Source organism: Marmota monax, unplaced genomic scaffold (assembly GCF_021218885.2).
Source record: "Marmota monax isolate L192 unplaced genomic scaffold, Marmota_monax_Labrador192_F-V1.1 WCK01_AAM20220418_F8-fsc00008, whole genome shotgun sequence".
Taxonomy (NCBI): Eukaryota; Metazoa; Chordata; class Mammalia; order Rodentia; family Sciuridae; genus Marmota; species Marmota monax.
Window position 1 is genome coordinate 27,511,374 of NW_026694432.1, and position 19,710 is coordinate 27,531,083.

A 19,710-nucleotide genomic window follows, 5' to 3' on the forward strand; every position below is an offset into this window, starting at 1 on the left:
GCTGAGCATGACTCTGAAGTCCACTCTGGGCCCTGAGTGTGAACTGGCTGGGTGTGCACAGGAAAGGTGGGGGTGGCCCTGGGCCAGCACTGACCACGACCACCCCAGCTCTGAGGTTCCCCACAGCCACAGAGCAAGGCCCAGGGATCAGCTGCTCTGGGACGGCCGGGGACGGCCGGGCCGCTCGTTCTCAGCGTTCATTCCCAGGAAATGCTGATCTAGACCCTGGTCCTCGCCCTCACTCCCCATTTACCCCCTCCCTGAAGGGGTCTGGGTGCCCTGACCTTGAGAGGCACTCCCCGGGCCCCTCACCTTGGGCTGGAAGGACACTCGGTGCTTGGCGGGTTCCACCTCGGGCTTGGCCTCCTCCCCGGAGTCCTCGCTGTAGCTCTCAAACTCACTGGAGCTCCAGCCTAGGTCCTCGGCCTCCCGAGGCGCCCTGTCCCGGTGCAGGTCTTCATAGAGCAGGCTCCTGTCCACCCCTGGGGCAGGGACAGGGCTGGTGAGCCCAGGCCAGGAGGACAGGCACACCAGCTGGGCCCCAAGCCCACTCTCTGAGCCCAGGCAGATGGGGGGGGAAGGCAGGGCAGGGGAGGGGAGGACACTGTGGATGAGGGGGCCCTGGCCTGGCCTTGTCCCTTTCCTCAGCCATAAAATGAAGGGGACGCCAATACATCATCAACGAGGGCCTGAGAAAATGGGGCATCTCCAAGAAACGCACTAGACACATGAGAAGCTCGAGAACTCCTCCTAACACCCCGGCTTCTCGGCGCCCAGGGCCCACTCAGGGCCTCCTGGGCATCTTCTGGCAGAAGACCTCAGGGTCCTGTCCTAGCTCAGGCCCTCTGCATCCTGGAGACACTACGGAGACTTGGGGGGCATTAAATGAGAGAGCACGGGAAAAGCCTGGTCCTCCACAAACGTCCTGTCCTGCCCTTCAGTGGGATCCCTCATCCCAAACCCGAGGTCCCACATGGGCCCAGAATGGTCCAGTAGGGGCCACGCTTGGCCCAGAGTCTAGGAGCATTCCCAGGATGGTCCCGTAGGGGGCGACCTGGCCCAGAGTCCAGGAGGGTTCCCTGTCTTCCAAAGTCCCATGGGAAATGCCTTAGTCTGAAAACTTGAGGACAAGAACCGAGATTCCCCCCTCTGAAGGGACAGAACCCACCAGAGCCAGAGTCTTGGGGTCCTTGTCAAGTCAGGTGTGAGGTGCGGATTTAGGCTGCAGTGGGAAAGCCACTGTCCTGAGCCAGAGGCCAAGCTCCAGCCCCCGCCTACCACAGGGAGGCCCTGGGCAGGCCCCTGGGCACCCTGAGCCTCACTTCCTCCTGTTACCTTGAGGAGACCCAGCTGAGGCTGGACTCCAAACGGTGCCTGAAGTTGAAATGCTTTTGCAGGCACAGAAGACCAATCTGAGACCATGCTGCAGAGAGGGGCAGTGCTATCAGAGACCTCCCTGCCAGGGGACGGCAAGCTGTGGGCGGGGCAAACAGGACACCAGCCAAGAGCTGGGCCTCGGGGTTAGCACCCAGCAGGAGCTGCCAACCTCGTGTGTGGGCTCCGGGTGGGCTGGGTGCCACATGGTGACCAGAGACCCCAGTTCTACCCGCAGGAAAGTTGGGGAGAGGGGGAAGAGATCATCAGCAAGGAAGAAAATGGGTCCATGGAGCCCCTGTGGGAGAAGGGGACTCAGGACCAGGCAAAGATAACAATGGCTCGTGTCTCCAGAGATGGAGCAGCTGGTGGGCAGGCTGTGGCCTTCTGAGGGCTGAGCTGGCTGCTGTGGTGGCCACACCTGGAACCCCAGCTACTCAGGAGGCTAAGAGAGGAGGACTGCAAGTTCAAGGCCAGCCTCAGCAACTTAGCAAGACCCTGTCTCAAAACAGAATTAAAGGTCTGGGGATGTGGCTCTTCTAGTGTGCACAAGGCCTGGGGTTCATCTCCAGCAACACACAAAAAAGAAAGAGAGAAAGAAAAAAAGAAAAGGCCGGGTTCTGCAGAGCCAGAGCCTGGAGGTGAGGACAGCACGGTCTGCACTCCCACGGGCCTGACTGCCACCGCGCCTACAGCCCTCCTGTCGGCAGCCTGTGGTCAGCACAGCAAGACCACCAGGCCTCTGTCCTTTCAGGCGGCCTTCTGCCAGGACCCCACCAGCCCCCAGAGACCCTGGAGCTCATTTAGAAGGGCCCTCTCCAGGGGAGGCAGACCTGCGGGACCCTGGGCCCACCCCTCAGGCTCTAGGGAGCTCACGGGGCCCCAGCTTCCTCGGCCTCCGCCTTTGCCAACTCTGAGGATTTCAAAGCGCTCGCCTCCCCCCGCTCAGCATGTGACATCACCTCGTGGAACTGCATCCAAATAACACCCTGAGGACAGGGACATTATCAGCCCCTTTGCACAGATGGGTCAACCTAAGGCCCAGAAAAGGAAGTTCTCAGGATGGCCCACCCCAAAGGCCAGAGTTGAGACACTTTTTATATAAGGCAAGGCCTAAAGGCACAGGGTTCTGTGCTCCAACCAGCGGCCAAGTCTGGATTTGAACCCAGGCCTGTGTGTCTCTGCCGCAGGTACGGCCTGCACCTCAGCTACAGCCTCTCTCCCCAGCTGCCCCAGCTCCCAGGCAGATGTCACAGAGCCAGCAGCAGCCCTGTGCACGCAGCGTCTTCCTGGGGCCAGGCCCTGGCCGAGCTCTCTGCAGCCTGACTCACCGGATCCTTCCACATGGTCCCCACACACCCGCCACTTGTGTCTACCCCGAGCATGGAGCAGGGCCATCGCCAGCTTCAGCTGCATTACCCTTGGGTGTAACAGGCTGTCTTCTTCCCCAGCAGCCCTGGGAAGCCTGAGAGAGCACCCCCTTTCCTGAGGCTCAGAGGGGCGAGATGGCCTTCCCAGGGACCCACAGCCAGAGCATCATCCTGCCCAGGACAGCCTGCCTAGCCAGCCTGGCCGCGCCTGAGGCCACACCCAGACTCTGCCTGACCACCTACAGGGTGTGACAAACAAGAAGGAGGGCACCAGGCTGGGGGCATGGAAGGAGCCCGAAGGAGAAGCCCCTCCCAACCCCAGGGAGGCAGGAAAGCCAGAGGAGACCATACCAGGCTGATGGGCATCCAGACCCTCACAGGGGACGTCGTCGTAGATCACATCTTCTTCCAGGGCGGGGAAGGTGAACCGGTCGACTGGGAGAGAAGGAGAGAGCCATGAGGGCACAGCCTCCCGGGGGGCAGCTGACCAGCTGACCCCGAGCAGCCCCACAGGCACCCGCCCGGTGACCACCAGCCCCTGCCTCCTGGCCACCCTCAGGCCTGCGCCCCTGGCTGACCTACAGGGAGCCTGCCCTTCCCTCCTGGGAGGCCCCTCCCCCACAGCAGAGCGGGGCTGAAAACCAGCCCCCAGGAAGCCTGGCTGGCAGGGGCTCCACCCCAGTCCTGGGCCCCAGCTAAAGCGTTTATGGGGGAAACAAACGGGGAGCCCCCGCCCTGGTGGACACAGCAGCCACCGAGCCCATGCAGCCCTGGGGGTGCCCACATCGCTGTCAGCCCAGAGACTACAGGATGGACCCTGTGTGTCAGGGACACTCACTGCGACGGGAGCTCTTCCGCTTCCAGCTGGAGCGCCGGACCCCAGAGAAGGCTGCTTCCACGGTGTCCCCATTGTGCACCGCAGCCGGCACCCTGGGGTGGAGAGGAGGACGGTGAGCCAGGGGACCCGCCCAGCAGGCCTCACTAGGCAGGCAGGGCAGGTGACTGGCAAGGGCGGCTTCAGCCAGGCCACCAGGGAGGCTTGTAGCTGGGCTGGCCCCAGACAGCCACCTCCCATTTAGGTTTCCTCATCTTCAGCAGGTGCACAAGACCCGCCCGCGGCTTAGAAGAGCACGAAGACAGAAGTTCACGGTCATGAGCACCAAGCATGGCCCTCTGTTAGGTCCCAAGCATGGCCCTCTGTGTTAGGTCCCAAGCGTGGCCCTCTGTGTTAGGTCCCAAGCGTGGTCCTCTGTGTTAGGTCCCAAGCGTGGCCCTCTGTGTTAGGTCCCAAGCGTGGTCCTCTGTGTTAGGTCCCAAGCCCTGGTCCTCTGTGTTAGGTCCCAAGCCGTGGTCCTCTGTGTTAGGTCCCAAGCCGTGGCCCTCTGTGTTAGGTCCCAAGCCCTGGTCCTCTATGTTAGGTACCAAGTATGGCCCTCTGTGTTAGGTCCCAAGCATGGCCCTCTGTTAGGTCCCAAGCATGGCCTCTGTGTTAGGTCCCAAGCATGGCCCTCTGTGTTAGGTCCCAAGCGTGGCCCTCTGTGTTAGGTCCCAAGCGTGGCCCTCTGTGTTAGGTCCCAAGCCCTGGTCCTCTGTGTTAGGTCCCAAGCCCTGGCCCTCTGTGTTAGGTCCCAAGCATGGCCCTCTGTGTTAGGTCCCAAGCCCTGGCCCTCTGTGTTAGGTCCCAAGCATGGCCCTCTGTGTTAGGTCCCAAGCATGGCCCTCTGTTAGGTCCCAAGCCCTGGTCCTCTGTGTTAGGTCCCAAGCATGGCCCTCTGTGTTAGGTCCCAAGCCCTGGCCCTCTGTGTTAGGTCCCAAGCGTGGCCCTCTGTGTTAGGTCCCAAGCATGGCCCTCTGTGTTAGGTCCCAAGCCCTGGTCCTCTGTGTTAGGTCCCAAGCATGGCCCTCTGTGTTAGGTCCCAAGCCCTGGTCCTCTGTGTTAGGTCCCAAGCGTGGCCCTCTGTGTTAGGTCCCAAGCCCTGGCCCTCTGTGTTAGGTCCCAAGCGTGGCCCTCTGTGTTAGGTCCCAAGCCCTGGCCCTCTGTGTTAGGTCCCAAGCATGGCCCTCTGTTAGGTCCCAAGCCCTGGCCCTCTGTGTTAGGTCCCAAGCATGGCCCTCTGTTAGGTCCCAAGCGTGGCCCTCTGTGCGAGGAGCATCTTCCCTCCAGGTCCCACAGGACACCCCTGCCTCCGGCTCCTGCAGGACTCCAGAACTTTGAAGCCTACACCTGGAGGGAGAGCTCAACACCCACCCCTGAGGGGACCAGCGACGGCTTTCCAAGGGCAGACAAGCAAACGGAGTGTGGAGAAGGCCAGCCAGGGCCATCCGAACCGGCCATCGAGGCAGCATCTCCAGGGACGCCCCTCGGGGCTGCATGCTCCTGAAGAGACGGGCACCTCCCCTCCAAGGCACCTTCACCCTGACCCCACATCCTGCGTGGTCGTGAGAGGAAGACCAGGCAAACCGGCACCAGGGGCTGCCTACGAACACCCGGGCTCGCTCCGCATGGAGGCCAAGCAGAAGGAGAAGCACCCCAGCTGGGGGCCCTGGGGAGAGGTGACCCTGGAACCCACGTGGGCCCTTGGCTGGATCCTGGCACGTGGAAACCCTGTGGGAGCACAGGAAGTCAGGGGCTTGTGGGCAGCAGCGAGCCGGCCTGGTTTCCTAGTTTGGGCGACGATCCCTGGGACATGGCAGGGGTTAACGGTGGGGACCTGGAGAAGGGCACACTGTGAATGGCCTCCACAACATTTCTTAAATCTAAAGTCATTCAAGAGGAGGGATTTAGGCTGTTGGCACCTACTGCGAGCCAGGCCCCTTGCTCCCCTCCCAGCAGCCCCACTTTGAGGGTGAGTAAAGATGCCCCTGGCAGAGCCAGGCCATGACACCAGCTTGGCTGGCTCCAAGCTGGGCACTTGCCACCACACCCACTGCCTCCCAGGTAATCCAGTGCCATCGGTTGTGAAGGACAGTTCCCGTGTGCCGTCCAGCACGGTGGCCACCAGCCACTTGTAACTACTGAGCACCTGAAACATGAAGGGGTTGAACTCTTATTTAACTTTAGGTTAAATTTCATTCTGGATGGCCACTTGTGGCTGGCTGCCACCCATCTGGGCAGAGTGGGTCTCAGTCACCTGCACTATTGGAGATCCAAGCTTCAGCTCGTACCAGAAATGAGCAGTGTTGTCCCGGGGTGAGGGTGACAGCACATCAAGGAGAGTGTGACCCCAGGTCGAGGGTCAGCAGGGGGCAGGTCTGTCCAGGAACAGGAGTGGGAGCTGCTCTAGGGAGTGGCCAGAGCCCTGATCTCTAGGAGCTACTTCCCTGAGCCGCCGACACCTGCAGGGGCACCCAAAGGTGCTGAAGCCCTGCTGCTCAGAAGAGCTCAGCCAGGCTTAGGGGGCACTGGGGACCACCCATGGACCCTCCTTGCTTCAACACTTAACCATGAACAGCAGGGACCCGGGACGTTATAGAGTCACGTGGGTGTTGTAGAACGCAGGTCCCATGGGAATGTCACCATAGGTCATAGAGGGAAAAACTTAGTGAGCCACGAAACAGCAAGTGCAGGAAAGCCACAGCTCCGTAGAAAGAAAAAAACAACAACAACTGTCCCCTGGACACGGGCACAGAGGCCTCAGAGACACCAGAGGAGGGAGCGAAGCCGCAGCCCATCATGTTCTGACTTCCTGATTTTTCCAGAGTAAATATGTCTGACTTTTACAGAAAGGAAGAAGAGCAGGGAGGGCCGCAGGGAGGGAAGAAGGAAACGTACCTCAGGTCAGCTCAGGAGGGACTGACCAGGCGCCGGGGTGTGGCTCAGGAGTAGAGCCAGGGCTCGGCATGCCCAAGGGAGGCCCTGGGCTCAATCCCCAGCACCATGACAATAAAAATTAACAAGAATTAACATCCCGGGGTCCCTTGTACCCAGAGTCTGCCTTGGACAGAGCTGCACACTGTTCAAGCCTCGCTTGCTTTGGAGACAGTGACATCAAGACACTCCATGACCAAGCATGGGGTCCTTTCCATCTCAGTCTTCCTCCCTGCAGCTGCCCCAGGTGGGTCTGCACTCTCCTCTTTATGGAGGGGAAACCGAGGCTTAGGCAGGTGCATCCCTTGGCTCACGGTCCGTCCTCCACCTCCAGAGCTCGCGGGTAGCCCCTTTCCACCTCTCAAACTCTGACCTCCTGCCTCCCTCTTAGGAGGACCCTGGTGAGGACACCAGGCCCATTCAGAGAAGCCAGAATCATCCCCATCTCAGGATCAGTCCCTTAAATCACATCTGCGAAGTCCCTTTGCCACTGCATGGCAGGTTCTGGGGATTAGGAGATGACAGCTGTGGGGTGGCGGCCACTGTCCTGCCTGCCAAAGTGGTCATGAGATGGTGTGGGCAGGGTTGTGTGAACCGTGAAGCCTTGCACCTGGATGCTGTGAGCAATGAGTCCCCTGTCCCAGGTGCTGGGGATGCAAGATCAACGAGCCACGGGGCTCTACAGTGGGGCACTGGACACACCAACAGGCTCACCACAGGCACCGTCCTCAGGGAAAGTCTGGTGCCTTCCGAGCTGGGCTCTGAAAGGGCCTGGGAGCCAAAGGTCACGGCTCTGATGTGGAAACAGACAACCTGGAGCCAGGGTGGAGAAGAGAACCGGCAGAGCCCTTCCAGTCTAAGGGCTGTCGTAGCCAGAGAGGGGCCCTCAATGGAAAGAGGGTCCTGGGCCCCGATACCTTCCACTGGAGGAAAGCTGGGCCCTGTCTGGCCTCAGGCCTGCGGGACAGGGCCCAGGAGGCTCATTGCTCCAGACTGGGGACAGCAGGTGTACGGAGAAGCCCAGGATTTCAAACAGCTCCCCATGAGGCCTGTGGTGACATGGAAAAGTCCTCTAGGGGTTGGGGGGACGCTCCAGCCTGATGTCCTGCCCCTCCCAAGAGTCCCCGTCCTCCCACACGCAGGAGCCTTGGAAGCCATGGCCAGGGCCAGGCTGCCAGGAAGCCCCCCGGTGCCCCATGTCCATTCTGTTCCAACACTGCCTCACCAGCCTGGCCTCTTGGCTGACCGACTCAGCTCCTGGCCCCCTGGCCCCCAGGAATCCAACTGCCCATTCCTCTCTCAGGCCCCAGGCCCCAGGTGACAGACTCCAACCAAGGGACAACACAATCTGCCTCATCCAGATTAGCCCAGGAAGGGAGGGACAGGAAACTCCAGGGAGCCAGTGTCCCCTGCCTAGGCCAGGAATCTGGACCCTCAGCCACTGGGCAATGCTGAGGTGGGGGCAGGGGGCAACACCAGGCAGGAAAAGCAAACCAGTCCACAGGGCGGGTGAGGTGTCCAGGGCTGGACCAGGGGTGGGCGGCTGGCCTGGCTCCAGGGGAAACACGGGAGCTGGACGCCAGCCCTGCTGCTCGGGACCAGTCCTTAACCAGGGTTTCCTCAGCGAGAGGTCAAGATGGAGGGTGGTCACCAGGGCACAGGTGCCAGAGTCCACCAGCAGAGGCCAGGCCTGCAGAGGCTCCTGATCCCACCATCTACCAGCTCGAGGGGATTCGGGAACTTGGTTCCCATCTCCAAGCCTCGGGGGCTGTTCAGCAAGACGGGTATCAGGGACAGTGCCAGCCTCCCCGACTCCAAGTGGTGAGCACACAGACGTGTGCACTGGGCACTGGGTACAGGCTCAGCATCTGCCCAGAAGTCTCTGGTGACTCTGCTCTGTGGACCTGGGCACTGGACCCCTCCAGGGCCTTTTCCCCTTTCCTCTGGCCCATGCCCTGGCCCTGCCAGCTGCCAGAGTCAAGTGTCCAGCTTCAGAGGTGCTCTGGCTGTGTGGCTGGTCTCCGGGAGTCAGAAGGTAGAGGCCAGGTAGGCAGCCCAGCAAGGCCCAGACCGTTTCCCAAGCTCTCCGCGGGGCCGTGGGAAAAACACAGCCAGAGAGCTGGAGTGTCCTCAGAGACCTGGGGGTGGTTCCCGGTCTGTTGGCAGCACCGGGACGGACCAGGAGCGCCCGTTTCCAGCCCCCGTCTTTACTGTTTTTATTTGGAAACGCGGTCCCACTAGTTGCCCAGCCTGGCCTGGAACTTGTGAGCCTCCAGCCTCAGGAATCAGGTGCACCCGCCACACCTGGCTGAGACCTGTGTTTTAAAACCAATGTTTGCTCAGTGGTCAGCTTTGGGGAAGTTAAAAAAAAAAAAAAAAGAAAAGAAAAATTTTGTTTCCTTTTCTCCTGGATGAGAAAATGACCTGGTGATTCTCCTCCCAGAGGTCCTCAGAGGAAAACCACCCCAGGGACACGGCTGCCACTTGGTCAACAGGACCCAGGAGGGACAGAGCAGCGTGAGGGCTCTGGATGGAAGTCAGGAGGTGCCCTGCAGCCCCTGGGTGTGAGGTGAAAGGGCTCCTCAGGCGCCTCTGCAGGGGGAGCGCGTCCCATGAATGGCATTCAGCAAGGGACAGTAACCGCCCTGTTGCCTGTTGACAGTAAGCGCCCTACAAAGTGACAAGTGACACTCATTCAGTGTTGTCTCAGGGAGAGGCGGGCCCAGCCTGAGTGGGAGGCGCAGGGCGCACAGACTCCACCCTCAGGCCATCCCTGGGAAGCATCCCCAGTGCACAGAGAGCCAGGGCAGAAGCCAAGGTCACCCACACTTAGAAGAGACCGGAGCTCACTGTGGCTCCAGGTGGGATGTTATCATCCACCCAACACACGGGGAAAACAGGCTCAGAGAGGTTCCCAGGCATCCAAAGCCACACAGCAAGGAAGAGCTGAGCTGCTGCCTCCAGGAGACAGGGCTCAGGGAGCCAGGTTAACCTCGGGGCACTGGAGTGGCACTGAGAGGGTTAAAGGGGAGGCTGAGTCCCCTCGTGCCTGAACCACAGCTCCCTCTGAAAGACCCTAAGCACCTGACCAACAGGATGACAAGGCAGTGCACAGCCACTCTAGGGCCACTAGGTCACTTGGCCTCAGCATGGCGCTCAGCGCCAGCCTGACATGTGACCTGGCTGCAGAGTCACCGAGGCTGAGCTCAGGAGCCAGGTCCCAGGACACAGCAGGACCACTGGGCACCGAGGGAAAGCAGCACTCCTGCCCCAGGCTCAGGGGAACTGGTGGCAGCCGCAGAGGGCCAAGAGCGGGCAGGGAGGGCGCCCTGCTCCCCGCCACGCTGCTCCCCGGCCTCTGCCCAGGGGCCGCCTCTACACGGACACTCACCCTCCCCTCCCCATCCCCAGAAGTCACTCGTCAGGGATCGGACCCCCAACCAAGCCCTCCACTGTGGCCCACTGTGAGTCTCTGCAGCTGCACTCACTGCACTCCCTGGAGGCTCTGATCCCTTGGAGGACCCTGCCGTGGCAGGACGCCCTGGCCAGGGGCAGGGCCGCTGGCGGCTGATTCACTGGGCTTCCTCATCAGGGAGGACAGGCTGGCCCCTCACTCTGCACTAATTACAAGGCACAAGACCAGGGTCCGCCCACCCTGGACAGCAAGTGAGCACAAACAAGGGCTCCCTCCTGGTGGGGACCAGGACCTAGATTTGCATCTCAAGAGACCTCCTGGCGGCAAGTCACCTGCTGGAGAATTATGCACCGCGGGCCCCAAAAAAACAAAGGGAAGGTCCAGCACCCCACCACCAGGACAGCCAGGACTTACACTCAGTCCCTGATGCCCTGGCCACTAACTGGGGCCTGGACCCCTCACTGCTTAGAAAAGAAGCCTGTGAGCGCCATCAACCTGAGAGGCCTCGGCTTTCAGCCCAGAGCAGGTCGGCACAGAGGGACAGTATTCAAACTGACTGCCTGAGTGCCCTGCAGAGGCCAGGCATGCCCAGGAGAAGCACCCACGGTCTGTTTCACAGATGAGAAACCCAGAATCCGAGGCCTGGGGGTTAGTGCTTGAAGGGTCAGGACGCAGCACCCGGCATCCAGGTACAGAGGGCAGCGTCCCCACAAGCCGCAGGAGGGCACCCACCCGGCTCTCAGAGCCCAGGGCACGGGCTCTCCCTGTTTCCGTGGTAGGTAGGACAGGCAGACCCTGGGGGAGTTCTGTGACTCCACCAGGGCCACCAACAGGGTCTAGGGCCAGCCCTGCTCTCGGTCATTCCACAGACTTCAGGGCTAAAGAAAGGAGGAGACCACGTAAGTGACCGCACGCCCGCAGGCACTGAGCTGTCCTGCGTGAAGGCTCCCGCGAGACCCCATCCTCCTCAGCCCAAGACCCAAGACCTGTCTCTGGCTCAGCTCCCCCTGCTCCCGCCCTGCCCAGTCGCCTTTCTCTGACCACTGAGGTCCACTTACTCTGTCTGCGATGGTTCAGCAGCCGGGGCCGGGTCTGCAGGAGAGGAGCACAGGGAAAGCTGGTCAGGCAGGAGGCTGGGCCCGGACTGGGCCCATCCCGCCCTGTCCCCGCCTCTCTGGGGGCGCTGGGGACAGGGACCTGGCCCTGGGTGCCTGCTGGGTTCCCGCCTCCCTTCCCCCAGCCACTGCTCAGTGATTCAGCTCCCTACCTGTCCCACCCTCACCCGGCCTCGGCCCCCGGCCTGCAGCCCTACCCCAGCCAGAACCAGCGAGGCCTGCCCAGCCTCCCCAGCCCCCACGCCTCAAAGAGCCCGCTGTCCCCAGCCTGCAGGAAGTTCCGGCTGGTCTGGTCCCCAGAGTCTGTCCCAGATGACAGAATCTAAGAGCCCGGCAGCCATCACTAACAGCCGCCCTTATCAGAGCCACCCCACCCCCGCCCAGGGCCACTGCCCCCCAGGCCGACCAGAGGAGACCTGGGGAGGAGCTGCCCCGAGGGCTTCAGAGACCAGCGCCGGGCAGCAACGGTCTCCACAGCAAAACCCGGGCCAAGCTCATCCATTTACAAAGTGCCAACGTGAGCCAGATGTTGCAGGAACGCCTGGAATCCCATCCCAAAGGAAGCAAGGAATGCAGTGTCTTCCCAGCAGCCCCTTCCTGCTTCCTGGGGACAGCAGAGGGCCACCAGCCATTCATGAGAGCAGAGTTTCCTCACTAGCTCTCTGCACCCAGGGGGTCCAGACACCTGCAACTCGGGCCCCAAGGTCCCCAGAAACACCTCACCCGTGCAGGGGGCAGAGTCACAGTGGATCAGATGCGGCTCTGCATCCCTCTCAGGGGCAGGGCAGGGAACACGCAGGCCTGCGCTGATGTCCTCTTCATCACTGTCCTCGAACTCAAAGGCCTCCCCGGGGTCTTCCTCCGCCTCGGGGGAGGGGCCTGGGACTCCCGGAAGCAGCGGGTCTCCTGCAGGAGAGGAGGTAATCATCGGGCTGCAGGCCTCGGGCTCCGCAGAGGGAGGGTGGTCAGTGGAGCGCCGCTCTGAGCCAGGGAACCAGGCGGGATGGTCCTGCTATGCTCCTAGGTGTCCAGGCGGGGCCAGTCGGGTCCCTGAGCAGGTTAGCGGAGACGGGGAGGGAGCAAGCCCAGGCCACGCCAGAGGGCCGTGAACACCTGGCCAGTCTGTCCTCCTCTCACCTTCCCTGTTCTGCGGGCCACAAGCCTTTCCGGAGGTGTCCCTGCACATGCGTGTGGGACACGTGTGGCTGCGTGTGCCCTGTGGGGTGCACTCTGGCTGGTGCAGATGAGCAGACAAGCGTCCTGCAGGGGCACTTCTCCTGGCTCCAAGCAGATCCCGCTAGGTACTAGGGCCTACTGCTGAGCAGGGGCAGGGACCCGAGCCCAAGGCCCAGGGCATCGGGGTCTGGCTTCCCGAGTCTGCACAGCTGAGCAGCCCCCTCAACAGCCTGCACAGCCCCTGGGGCACCGCCAACCGCTCAACCAAGTGGGCTGGGCGCTGTGCCCGTGTGTCCGCGGCACCCCACCCTGCGCCTGGTCTCCTCCCAGGCAGGGAATTACACCAGCCCCCCAGGCGCCCCAGGCCCCCAGACCAATGTGCCGACCAACAGAGCTGACCCCACAGGTGACGGGACAGCCCTACTGTGGGGCCCCTGCGCACAGTGAGGTGCTCAGCAGCAGCCTGGCTCTACCACCACAGGACAGCGGCACCTTCCAGTTGTGACAACTAAAAATGTCTCCCGATATTGCCACGATCCCCCTGGGGGTCACAATCACCTGACTAAGAACCTCTGGGGCAGGTTACATAAAAGTCAAGGACAGTTAGGCCTGTTGTGATGACTGTCCCCCTCCCTGCCTGAGACCCTGGAGGACAGGACTGTCAGGTCCATGCAGAGGTGAGTGGATGATGGGGGAGGGTGGACAGATAAGGGTGCAGGGCCTGCAGACGGGACAAGACCACATCTGACCCCAGCGGTCTCTCCAGCTAGAAAATCTCAGATCATGCCCCCAGGGGCCCCAAGGTCCCCAGAGCAGAACATTTTAGGTGTAAATGTCTCAAATCAAGACACTGTTTCCTCAGTTGCTGGGCTGTAGGGTAGAGTCCCCCCTTCCTGAGACATTATGACCAGATTAAGGCCATTGAAGGGACCCAGACCCTCCTGTTGGGGGCCTCCTCTGGTCAGTGAAGTGGCCTGAGACACCAGCTCCTTCCCCAGGAGTAAAGAAACTCACTGGGAGCCTGAGGTGCAGCCCTGTAGCCGTCCCTGAAGCACCCATGGCCTCGCAGCTGAACCAGTCAGTTCCGTCCTGCGTGTGCCCACGGGTGTAGACCCTCCCTCTCTCCCCTTGCTCCCGCCTCTCCAGCCACACGGGCCCCCCTGCAGCATGTGAACGTGCCAGGCCTGGCCTGCCTCAGGACCTTGGCACTGCCGAACCTGGGCCTAGAACATCCTCCCTGCGTATCTTCGTCCACTCAGACCCCCTCAGCTCTTCACTATGTGTCCCCCTCAGTGCAGCTGCCCTGAGACCCTGAGTCCCTGCTGACCTTGCCTGCTTGCTTTTGACCTGTACCAGCACATGACGTCACTTCCTCCCCGTCTGTCTCCTCTGGGACAGGGGGCTTTCTCAGTTTTGTTCCTGTTGCACCGTGGCTCTAATGCAGGGCCCAGCACAGGGCAGGCACACAGTGAGCACCTGCTGCACACACCCATACACGCATACACATGCACACACGCACACACTCACACGCTCATGCACACACACACACACACACACACTCGTGTTCCCACGTCTATGGGTTGTGGTTTTAAAGGTTTTTAAACACTGAAGTCAATGTCCACAAGGTCCCTGCCCACCACGGCTGGTCAGCTCATCCCACCGACTCCGGCTTGCCTAACCTTGGGTGCCCTTGAAGCTGCTGGGTGGGGTGAGGGTGGGGTTTCCCTGCAGGGAAAGATGGTGTGGCCACAGTGACCCCGGCTTTAGGCCAGGCCATCAGGGCTCAGCTCAGACCCCAGCTGTCCCTGGTGCTGGTGCCTGAGTGTGGGGTCCCTGCCCCCCTGAGCTCACCCCGCTGGTCTGGGAAGCGGCAGCAGCAACGGCTGCTCCAGGCGGGGTCAGCCCCCAGGTGCCTGGTGGGTGCTCCTGGCCACCGTCCTCACCACGAGGCTCCCACTGACCACCACTGTCACTGTCACTGCACCATCACCCTCAGGCCTCCTGTCACATGGTCTCTGTCACCACAGCCGTCAGCCTGGTGGGAGGGGCAGTCCCTCCCACTCAGGAGAGGACTCAGGACACCCCTGTACCTCCTCCCTTAGGAGCACAGAACCTCAGCTGCCCGTCACTGCCGTCCACTCATCGAGGGCCAGCTGCCACAGCCCCTGGCCCGGGAGTCTGAGGGGAAGGAAGACCAGGCCCTGGTATCCAGGGGCTGGCTGTGGCCAGGAGAGGACATGGCAGAGGACACCAAGCACCACGCCCCACAGACAGTCTGAGAGGCTGAGTGCAGCTCCTGGCCTCCGGGAAGCCCCTGGTGAAAGGCTGCCCACGCGGAGCCCTGGGGACAAGGGACCTGCTGTGCCCCAAAGGGGACATGTTCCAGGCCCAGGCGGGGACAGGAGCAGGGTGCCCAGCAGGCTGAAGACAGGAGCCAAGGGAAGGGCAGCTGGACCAGGGGACCCTCCTCAGGAGCTGGAGTCGCACTCAGACAGGGGCTCTCACAGGACCCCGAACGGCAAAGGCCCGTCCTGCCAGGCGGCAGGGGCCAGCATGGTCACAGCTGCCGCAAACCGTGTTTGCCCACATCTGCTGAGCAGAATAGAATGGACCCGGTCACAGCCACCTCTCCCGTCACCGCCACCTCGGTTCTCTTGGAGGGAGAAGGAAGGGGACACCCCAGTCCCAGGCGTGGCTGGAGGCGCTCTTTCTCTAGGCCGCCCGCCCTCCTGCCAGCCAGACGGGGCTCCTTATCTGAAGGGAGAGCCTGGCAGCCCAGCCCCGGGTAATTGGGAGATGAACAAAGCCCTTCCCAGCCACCTGCCTCCCCATGGCAGGGTGGGAGGACAGCAGGCGGCACCCGGGGGCCACATGGCCTGGGTCCTCCAGGGCAGCACCTGGACTCTGCCTGAAGGAGCGGCGCCCTGGCCCTGGCTTCCAAGTAAGCACTGGACATTGGACCAGACTCCAGACAAACAGGGAATGATTTTGTGAGTTTAAGGGTGTTTTCTGCCTCTTTTTCCCCCTCAGTCGGGCAACACTGGGGCTGCCAGAGGACCTGCCCTCATGGCCCAGCCCTGTCCCTCAGCATCCAAGCTTCAGCCCCAGAGCCCATGCTACCGTCCCCCCACGGGGCCCTTCCTGGCACCGGCTCTGAGGGGAGGAAGCTGCGTTCAGGGGACGAGGAGCCCAGGCGGGGCAAGCACAGGACTGGTGGCCCGAGGTCCTGGGCTCTCGTGCCAGTCAGCTCAGTGTGCTCCAAAGCTGACCGGAGCTCAATGGCATGGGGCCAGTGCCATCTGCCAGGCCCGCAAGGCCCCAGGTGAGGCGGGCAGCAGGGCAGGGAGAGCGTGGGCACCGTACCTACGGCAGGCTGTGGAGGAGTGTCGGAGGAAGCCATCAGACAGGGTCCAGCTCGGGCCAGTGCTGTCCGGCTCACCTGTGGGAAGAGGCCAGAAATCCAATTAAATGGCACTGGAGGCTGAAGTTTGGGCCAAGAAGGGGGGGGGGCCTTCACGCGCAGGCGGGGCTCTCACACTTCCCAGCAGCTCCCAGGCTTGGGGCAGCCCCAGAAGGGGCCCAGCCTCCACCCAGCGCGAATCATTAACCCAGGGAAGAGCCAGCTGCTGCCCCACCACGGCCCAGCTTCCCAGAAGCCACCGCTGCCCAGACCTTCCTGTCTGCTCCCCAGGGCTCATGGGCACCGCAGTCCAGCGGAGGGTCCCTCCTGGTGCCCTCGGGCCAGGGCCAGGCGGACTCAGCCTGGGCCACCACAGCCCATAGTGTGGCTGACAGACACTTCCTCCTGCGGGCGGCCCGGTTGCCAGGGCTCCCTCAGCTGCCGGCTCTCACCAGTCCCTCTGCAGCCCGCTGAAGGCCACTCTCTCGGCCTTGTCCTGCCCCTCGGGCTTGGCCAGCTGGCAAGGGGCCACCCGGCCTTGGCACAAGGGTGTAGGGAAGGAAAGGGCTGCAGAGGTGCTGGCACAAGACAGGGCCCCAAGTGCTCCCAGCTCCGGCGGCTTCTCCCAGCCCAGGCAGCGCCGCCCACCCCACGGGGGGCTCACACACCCAGGAGGCTCCTGCCGGGGGGCTCCTGGGTCCTGAGCACCCTTGCCAGATGCCCCTGCCACGCAGTGAGGGAGGGTCCGCCCCTCCCCTCCTCCACCTCTGGCCCTGAGCTGGGGGCTCTCCCTAGACAGGAGGGAGAGCAGAGGCCTCCCAGTCCCTCTGCCCCGCCGCCCACTGGCCGCAGCCTGTTTGTCTTTCCATTCCTGAAGGCTTTATTTTTAACTGGCTTACCAAATAAAACGGAGCGCGCCTGAATGGCAGTATTAGTAACGGTGACACTCACGTGGTGCCTGCTGCATCCAGAGCTTTATTCTAAGAGCCTCACAAATGTGAATTATATTATTATTATAAGAGTCCAAACCATAGAAGGAAAAATGAGCCCAGTCTAGGGAAGTCACTTGCCTTGGATCACACAGCTAGGAAGAGTCAAGGTTCAAGTTCGACCTTACCCCGCCTCCCTCCCGCCCCAGGCCCTGACCCCCAGAAGCAACCACTCCTCCCTCAGGCTCAGCGGTAGAGCGGTACCCGGGCGAGGCCCTGGGTTCGATCCTCAGCACCACATAAAAATAAATAAATAAAATAAAGGTATCGTATCCAACTACAACTAAAAAATACATATATCTAAAAATAAAAACAGAATCCCTGCGAACAATCCCATGGATTTGCCAACTCGCGCATCTGCACGGCCGTCTGCCCCCTTCTCCGTGTTCTGCTTCCACGGTTTCAGCGGCCCACGGCCCACAGTCCAGGGGCTTCACCTGGTTCCATGATCTCAGGTCAACAGTGACCAACACCACGTCACTACCCTCCTCAGGCAGGCAGCCACATCCCATCACCTCCGGTCACCCAGAAGGACCATGAACAGGGTGCAATATCTTGAAGGTACAAGGTCACAAGGTTCATCAGAGTCATTGGTGGCTACTGCTGCTGACCCCTTCCTGTGGCTACTTTCCAACTGCACTTCATCACAGGCACGCATGTGCAGCCCACCCAGAGTTCAGCACCACCCACCATTTCAGGCACCCTCGGGGGTCTCGGAACACATTCCCCGCAGGCAAGAGTGAAGGTGAGGATGTGGACTCAGACAAAGGACTCAGGCCTCTGTGCCGTTGCTGATTTTCTTACGTAAATCTCAGTAATGATTTCAAAACAATCTGCAGAAATCAGCCTCCAAGCCAGACACAGCCTGCAATCCCAGCAGCTCAGGAGGCCGAGGCAGGAGGGTCTCAAGTTCCAGGCTGGCCTGGGCAACTTAGCAAGACCGTGTCTCAAGGTAAGAATGTCTGGGGATGTAGCTCAATAGTAGAGTACTCCGGTTTAACCCCCACTAACAAAAAAAAAAGAGGAGGCGGAAGAAGAGAAGGGGCGTCCAGTAATCAGAGGCTGCCCAATGAGCAGGGAAGCCCAGCCACTCCCGTTCTGTTTCACAAGCAGAAGGAGAGGGCAGGAAGGGAGCTCCAGGATGTTGGCAGTCCTGCGGTCACTGGGCCGGTCACTGGGCCACAGGAGACCTTCTCTTTCTGAATTTCCCAGACCCCCTACAGGGAGCGCTGTGGGAGGGGAGAATAACCATCCTGACTGCTTTGCTTTCTGCAGTCCTGGGGAGGGAGCCCAGGCCTCCTGCAGGCTAGATAAACCCTGCCCTAAGCTATGTCCAGCCGCCATCTGCTTTTCACAGGGGGACCTGATGCCAAGGCCTCAGGGCAGCACAAGGGACTCAGACAGCAGCCCCGGGCTGGCAGGATGGCTTTACACAGGTGGAAACCAGCCTGGAGGGGAGGGGCCTGCCCAGGGCCTCGTGGCCTGGTTAAGAGGAGGGACTGTGGCCGGGGGATCTGAGCGGTCAGGTCCCAGCTGGAGCACCTGCTGCGGCAACAGGGAAGGGCCTCCTCACCTCCCCACCAGGGCATGAGGATTACGTGACCAGCGCCATCGTGTCAGGGCCAGGCTGACCACGCTGTGCAGGGGAACGGGTCCTCGATGTTCTCCTCTTGGGGTGGCCTTTTGAAAAATGACGGCCAAGACAGGCAGGCAGGCAGGCCCCAGGTGGCTCTTTCCCCTCCACTGTGCAAAATGTGAGGAGCAGGCTCTCTGGGGCGGCGCTCAGACAGGGAGGCCCAGGGGACCAGGGAAGAAGCCCCAGCGGCTCAGGGCCGCAGCGCGTGCAGGCGCAGACTGAGCTCAGAGACCCAGGACGCGGGAGCAGCCCACCGCGGCACCTCCCACCACCCTCGCCGCCACTCACCCAGATCCACCAAAGTGTTTCTCGACTGCTCTTGGGTCTCCCCACCCTCTAGGTTTCAAGTCCATGTGCCCCATAGGGAACCCCCACCTGCATCAACCTTGCACCCAGGAAACAAGGTCAGGCCCTGGCCAGGCACCCATCCCAGGCCAGGCCTCAGAGGTGCCCCTCTCCTGGAAGCCAGAAACTAGTGGGGAACAGCGTGGCAGGGGGAGACCGGGTGCCTGGGCTGGTCAGGACAGAGCCCCCACATGCCCGTGTCCCTCTGGCTCTCAGCTCTCCTAGGTACGCATTTGGCCAACCTGTGCCCCTCCTTGGCTCCATGGTGACTCTCCACAACCTGACCATTCACCCCTTGCTTTAAACTCTTCCTGTGGCCTTCAGAATGGATCCCCGGCCCTAAGCAAGGCCCTTCCACCTCCACCGACTCCCAGCCTCTCTGGTCTCCGCAGCTGCTGGCCTGGGGTGGACTTCCGCAGCCCCGTGGTCCCACAGCCCGCTCCCAGCCCTGGGCCTTCAGGCTGCGTGTTCCCCCCGATTCTCTCTCAACTAGCAAACGCCTACTCACCCCCCAAAACCCAGTGTGTCTGCTCTGTGGGCCCTCCCTTGACTCAGGCCACAGTGTCCCCAATCCTGATGGTAGAGCTTTGGAAAAACACCTGGCCCCAGGCTTGATGCTAGAGGTTCTGATTCGGGGTGCAGCTGGCTGGGGGCCCAGAGACTATTTTCAAAGACACAGGTGAAGCCGGGACGCACAGGTTGGAGAACAGCCCGTTAGTCAGTGTCCCTCACTAGATGGGACCCTCGGAGCCAGGGTCTGACATTTCAGTGTCAGCAGGACTGGCCCAGGGGACATCCTTGATGACAGCTGCCACACTGAGCCAAGAGGTTGGGTACTGCCCCTGCCTGGGTGCCCGAGCTGGGGCAGCTGCAGGTGTGGGTTTCAGCCCAGAAGAAGGGGACAGGTGGTGGGAGGGGAAGGCTGGAGACCGCAGCCCTCCCGGGGGCTCTGCCGGGCCCAGAAGCCCAGGGCCCAGGAAGAAGAGGTGAGGCCGGGCGGAGCAGGAAGCAGGAGGCCACAGCCCGCCTGGGGGGGGGGGGGCCACAGCGGCTGTGCACCTGGCAGAACCCCCACCCATCCT

General features: G+C 61.8%; 1 protein-coding gene across 8 annotated transcripts in view; it reads right to left on the reverse strand.

Annotated features, from left to right (window-relative positions):
• Arhgef10l (Rho guanine nucleotide exchange factor 10 like) overlaps window positions 1-19,710 on the reverse strand; it is a 131,137-nt gene that overhangs the window by 64,558 nt on the left and 46,869 nt on the right. For 4 of the 8 annotated variants that reach the window (XM_058571119.1, XM_058571120.1, XM_058571121.1 and 1 more), the window contains 6 exons: window positions 15,622-15,697; window positions 11,806-11,988; window positions 11,026-11,059; window positions 3,583-3,674; window positions 3,096-3,179; window positions 313-482 (listed from right to left, as the gene is read on the reverse strand). In XM_058571119.1, coding sequence (XP_058427102.1) covers window positions 313-482; window positions 3,096-3,179; window positions 3,583-3,674; window positions 11,026-11,059; window positions 11,806-11,988; window positions 15,622-15,697 — 639 coding nt within the window. Of the gene's footprint in view, window positions 1-312; window positions 483-3,095; window positions 3,180-3,582; window positions 3,675-11,025; window positions 11,060-11,805; window positions 11,989-15,621; window positions 15,698-15,794; window positions 15,814-15,930; window positions 16,106-16,557; window positions 16,580-19,710 lie in introns of those variants that run through there. The other 4 variants (XM_058571124.1, XM_058571122.1, XM_058571123.1 and 1 more) reach the window with 4 other exon arrangements.